This window comes from Salvia splendens, chromosome 12 (assembly GCF_004379255.2).
Source record: "Salvia splendens isolate huo1 chromosome 12, SspV2, whole genome shotgun sequence".
NCBI lineage: Eukaryota > Viridiplantae > Streptophyta > Magnoliopsida > Lamiales > Lamiaceae > Salvia > Salvia splendens.
The window spans coordinates 23,007,600-23,014,008 of record NC_056043.1 but is presented as its reverse complement, the minus strand read 5'-3'; the positions used below and the strand labels follow the sequence as shown (position 1 = coordinate 23,014,008).

Genomic DNA, 6,409 nt, shown 5'->3' with positions numbered 1-6,409 from the left:
ATTTTACACTTATTTTATTTCCAAAAAGCAGTCATATTTTACAATTTAATATGTTTGTCAAAATTATTCTATGGAGTATCTATTTAAGCCTTAAGGTTAGTTTCTCTAATTAATGATATTTTAACTATTTGTCTTATTTGATGGAAATATTTTTATATTCTATAACCTCCTTTACTTATTATTCATCCGCACCGCATCTCTTAACCGTCTCTTATCTCGTCTCTCCGAGACGAGACGGTTAAGAGACGCGTTGCAGCGTCCCGTCTCGGTCTCGTCAAGCGTCTCGTCCCGGAGGGATGGTTGGCGAGACAGCTCCCCACGCGCGTTGACGACGTGGCGAGCTCCGGTTCGTCTGTGACGCTCACTCGCCGGCCCGCGAGTGGGCGTCGTTTTAATCCGAAAAAAATATTTTTTTTGTTTTTTTTAAATTCAGAAAAAATTCAAAAATTAAAAAAAAATCCCAAAAATATACTAGCCGTTTTTTACATATTTTTAATTTTTTTGTATTTTTTTAGACCCAATCACTTCTATAAATATCAAATCATCCCCACAAATTAATCCACCATAAAAAACTCTCTATTCTCACTCAAACACTCTACATTCTTCGTCTCAAAATATTATTCTTATCCCAAATTTAATCCATTCATGAATCCATTTGAGCAAATGCGTCGAATAATGGAAGAATCGCTAGAAGAATATCAACGTAGAGAGGAGGAGGAGGATCGACGTAGAAGAAGAAGAATCGGAAGATTTTAAATTATACATATATTTTTATTTTTGTTAGGATTTTATTAATGTGGTTTTTTATTTTTTTAGAATTTTAAATTGTAATTTTATTTTATTTTATTTAATGAAGTGTGTTTTTATTAATTGAATTTGTTGGATATAAAAATAAAAAATGAAATTGAATGAATAGTTAAGAGATGAGATGGCTAAAAGATGGTTAAGAGATGAAGGATTGCAGGTGCCGTCTCTTAGTTAAGAGACGGGATGAAAAGTACAGTGAGACCCATGAATAGTGAAGAGATGAGACGGTTAAGAAATGGATAAGAGACCGAGTTGCGGATGACCTCTTTGGTTAATTTATTTACTACTCATTACTTGACTCATCCTCTCTCTATCTATATATTCGAGCAACGATCACTACCACCATCAACAAAGCTGAGATTCTCTAACATCATCGGCATCATCATGTGTTTCAAATCTTGCAAGAGTTCTCCACTGCTGAGGCCTACACCACCACTAAACCCTAAAGCTGAAGAATGGCGCCCAACTAGACTCAACCATATTCCCTCTCCTCCTCACAAACTGCTATGGCATATTCCTCCTCAGTCGCACTGCTATCAATACCATCCTGTGCCTTACCTTCAACGCTCTTTGCCTCACTTCATCTACCACTCTTCTTCCCCCCCGCCGCCACCGATCCAGGTGAAGAATGCTTCTGAGAAATTGGATTGCTCCATCGTTAAACAAGGCCTAAAATCAGGTGTGACTAAGCCACCCAGGAACAAAGAGGCTTCTCTTCTCACTCATCACTTTTCATCATCCTCATCAAGAACCACTGTTATGCTGCGAAACATTCCTAATCAGTTAAGGTATATACAGTATATATCTCTCCTCATTTTTATTTTTCTTTATTTTTGAATCAATAGCTGTAACCCTATTTTCAGTAAGTTTTAAAGTATTTTTTCCGACATCTAAACAATTCTTTCCTGGAACGATTCTGGGATTTTAGGGCCGAGTGTTCTAGTAAAATTGTAATGAAATAACTCATAAGGCAAAAATTCGACTTTTCTTAGGAATAATTTTGGCTTTATTTGTACCATAATGCACTATTTTACTGTTGTTTGAGAAAAAATTCTGTTTCACTGGAATAAATTGAAGTGGCCATTTTTCTTTTTTTGTAATACCGATGAAGGTTAAGACCATCCACAACGGTCTCGCCGGCGTCTCGCGTCTCGTCTCAGCGAGACGAGACCCCGGCGAGACGCGTTGCAGCCTCCATCTCGTCCCGTCTCGTCGCGCGTCTCGCCTCGGCGAGCCACGAGACGAGCTGTCTCGCCACGCGCCTAGGCGACGTGGCGCAGCCCGGCGTCGTGCGTGACGCCCACTCGCCGGCCTGCGAGTGGGCGTCGTCACGTGCTGACGCAATAAATATTTTTTTTAAAAAAAAATTCGAATTTAAATAATAAAAAAAAAATTTTGTAACGGTATTATTACCGTTTTTTTGTTTTTTTTTTTATATTTTTTTTTGTTTTTTATTAAATTTTTTACTCTATAAATACTCCTAAACCCATCCTCATTTACACACAACTACACATCTATTCTTCCTATCATCTAAATTTTCTCTTAAATTTTCGCTGAAATTTTCATAACCCAACTCAAGATGTCCGGCGACGGCGAGGGCAACTATGGCGGCTCCGGCTCCGCCATAATTTTCGCTGAAATTTTCGCTGAAATTTTCATAACCCAACCCAACTCAAATTTTCGCTGAAATTTTTTTTTTTGTGTGTTTTTTTTATTTTGTGTGTTTTTTTTTGTTTTAATTTTAATAAAGTGTGTTTGTTTAAATTGAATTGGGTTTTAAAAAAAAATTATAAATTAAATTGAATGAATAGTAATTAAGATACGGTATAGAGACGGTTAAGAGACGGAGCGTTGCAGGTTCCGTCTCTTAGTTAAGAGATGGAGGAAAAAAGGACAGTGGGGCCCTCAAATAGTGCTCAAATAGTAGTTAAGAGACGGTTTAAGAGACGGTATAGAGACAGCGTTGTGGATGGCCTAATGGTAGCCGCTTAATCTCCAATCTCATAAATATTCTGTTTCAAATGTCATTTACTATTATCATAAGAAATGATTACTGCTACTACTAGTAGTAGTTTTTTTAGGAGATCGAGACTCTTCATTTCCAATTCTATGCCACCTGTATTATATGTCATGCACCGTGTCAATTTTAATTATGTGACACAAGTGATTAAATGCAGGCCTTCCTAGCTAGTAGTAGATCAATTTACTTTTAAGAGTCTCAACATCTTTGAAATCAAATTTTAAATTCCATATCAACTCAGAATAATTTGGTAATTTTTCATGATTGTGTAAATGTGTTAGGAGGGAGTTCATGCTCGAGTTTCTGGATAGCTACTGCACCTCAGACCATCCACAACGGGTCTCGCCGGCGTCTCGCGTCTCGTCTCAGCGAGACGAGACCCCGGCGAGACGCGTTGCAGCCTCCATCTCGTCCCGTCTCGTCGCGCGTCTCGTCGCGCGTCTCGCCTCGGCGAGCCACGAGACGAGCTGTCTCGCCACGCGCCTAGGCGACGTGGCGCAGCCCGGCGTCGTGAGTGACGCCCACTCGCCGGCCCGCGAGTGGGCGTCGTCACGTGCTGACGCAATAAATATTTTTTTTAAAAAAAAATTCGAATTTTAATAAAAAAAAAATTATTTTGTGTGTTTTTTTTTGTTTTAATTTTAATAAAGTGTGTTTGTTTAAATTGAATTGGGTTTTAAAAAAAAATTATAAATTAAATTGAATGAATAGTAATTAAGAGACGGTATAGAGACGGTTAAGAGACGGAGCGTTGCAGGTTCCGTCTCTTAGTTAAGAGATGGAGGAAAAAAGGACAGTGGGGCCCTCAAATAGTGCTCAAATAGTAGTTAAGAGACGGTTTAAGAGACGGTATAGAGACAGCGTTGTGGATGGCCTCACACTCTTTGGAGTACGATTTCATGTATCTCCCAATGGATTTTAGGTAGCTTGTTTATTTAATTGCTGCTATATAAATCACAATTATGGATTTATTTTGCAATTATGAGATTATTTTTCAAATATGATGCACTTTAAATAATGTTGTCATGATTTGGACTCCAATTTTCTGATAATTAAATTGGGATTGATAGGAGTAAGGACAATCTTGGGTATGCGTTCGTGAATTTCACAAAGGGTGGAGATGCTTTGAAGTTCAAGAAAATAGTTCAGGGTTTCAAATGGGGGCCTTTGGAAACGGACAAGGGCATCTTCACATCTAGGAAATTTTGTGCCATAACATGGGCAAGAATTCAGGTACTAGTACTACATTAATTTGAATTTTAGTTGCTTATTTGCAGTTTGATACACAATTAATTGAGTATATGATTTTGTAGGGCAAAGAGAAGCTAGTGAAAAGGTTCGAGAGCTCCACCTTTGGCTGCGACAATCCGGAATTCTTGCCGGTGGTGTTCGATCCACCGCGTGGTGGATCCAGCGCTACTTCTCCGGTGGTCGTCGGTAGACTGATCAACCAAGTGAGGAGTTAGGGTTTCTTACTAATTAGTAGAGTATCTCTCTCATGATGAGGTTTAGGTAATGTAGGTTGCTCTGTGTGTGTGCGGAGTTTGCTTATAGGAAAAATGTTGGATGATTTGCGTAATGGTTGGGTTTCTTATCCAGTGATTTGACAAGGCTGTGTTTTCATAATCTCCCTCAAATTTTGAATTAATTTGTGGGGTGATATGGTAACAGTGTTTTGTTTTAATTGCTGAAAATTGGAAATTGGAAATTGGAAATTGGAAATCTCCTGACCTTTGTAATATTATAACCTACCGTTGTTTATGTTTATGTGAATGCACAATGTGTTTGATCCTATAAAATTATAATGTGTTGTGTCTTGGTAGGAGTATTTATTAATGTTCTTGGTAAAGCAATATTCGGTTCATTGCTATTCAATCCTATATTAGAGCAATCTTCACCCATTACACTAAACTCAAACTCAAACTCAAACTCAAACTCAAACTCAAACTCATTTTAGGGTAAATATCATACTAAATATTAATTTTGCTCCAATCATTTACACTAAACTCAAACCCAAAAGAATGTTCTTCACTCACTAACTTTTTATACTTTTCAATCGTACTTATATAATTTATCTAAATTACACCCTAACCTCGCACTTTGTCAATATCTTAAGTTAAATTAAATAATATAATATAAGATTTATTAGTTAATATAACTAAATATGAAATCTATTATTCATTAAAATAATAAATTGCCAAATTTAAAAAAAATAAAATATAATAAAAATACTATAAAAAATATTACAATGTACTCATAAAATAACTAAAACTTAAATTAAAATTCATTTAAAAAAGCACAAGTACATAAAACATACCACGTACACATAAAATAACAAAAACTCAATGTTCAAAATTTGCATATTGTTTCCACAAATGGTCAACTAGTATTTAATTATCTAATAAAATAATTGTTTCCATACATTTTATATGTACAGTTAGTTATTAATCTATAATAAAATTGAGTTCTGTACTGGAAAAAAGTGACGCCTCTTTGTTAGTAAAAATAATAGATTTATTTTTTTCATTATATTGAATAATATAATATTAATATGGGTCAGCCCACTATTTAATAACTAAATCAAATATTAACAAGATTAGATTAGGTTAATTCACAGCTTAATTCACAGCTTCATCTTCTCTATTATTTTTATTTCTCTTCCTTCTCTTCTTCTTCTATTTTGATAAATATGAATTGATTTGGACTTGAATGCAATAATTCAAACTCTAAAAAGTGTTTTTTATACTTTTAGTGCAAACCTAAAGATAGATATTTTTTCTTCAAAAACCTATAATGGGATTGGTTTTTCAGTACTGTTGGAGGTATTATTCTACTGCATTTTAGGTTTTGCAGTACTGTTGGAGATGGTCTTATGTTGTAAACTTGTACTCCCTCCGTCTCACAATAATTGTCATTCTTATTGTGGGCACGAGTTTTAAGAAAATGTAAAGAAAAGTTTGTTGGAAAAGTTAGTGGAATATGAGATCCACTTTTTTATATTAATTTTATAATAAAATGTGAGTGAAGTGAGTTAGTGGAATGTAAGACCTACTTACCATATATGGTAAAAATGAAGTGTGACCATTATTGTGGGATGAACCGAAATGGAAAAGAGCGACAATTATTGTGGAACGGAGGGAGTAACCTGTAATACTCCTAATATACCATTCTTATTTTTTTTGTCTGGAATATTAATAAATTAAAAAGTCCTGATATTTTTATTCATGTAGTGTTTTAAGGGTGAGAATCCTCCGCCGTGCAAGTTTGCACACAACCCCTACTGTTACTCACATCATAATAAAATAATACATATTTATTTTATTTGACTATTTTATTCATATGAGTGTAACAGCAGGGTCTGCTGTGCAAACTTGCACATCAGAGGATCCCCATCTAGTGTTTTAAAGTGTATTCGCAATACTTGGTGGGGTTAGGGTGTCCACTATAAGGCGAACACGTCCAATAGCCCCACCCCAATTTTTGTCCATAGCCCCAATTTTGTTGTCCACAGCCACAAAATTCTATTTCCGCCACTATAGTGGACACCTCCAATAGCCCCCAAATTTTATAATCAATTTTTAT

At 35.7% G+C, this 6,409-nt stretch overlaps 1 protein-coding gene across 1 annotated transcript; it reads left to right on the top strand.

Annotated features, from left to right (window-relative positions):
* The first annotated feature begins 1,191 nt into the window (after window positions 1-1,191).
* LOC121757730 lies at window positions 1,192-4,293 on the top strand. Its single transcript, XM_042153230.1, has 3 exons — window positions 1,192-1,595; window positions 3,898-4,060; window positions 4,141-4,293. Exons 1-3 carry the CDS (start codon window positions 1,192-1,194, stop codon window positions 4,291-4,293), a joined length of 720 nt encoding a protein of 239 aa, XP_042009164.1.
* The last annotated feature ends 2,116 nt before the right edge of the window (window positions 4,294-6,409 follow it).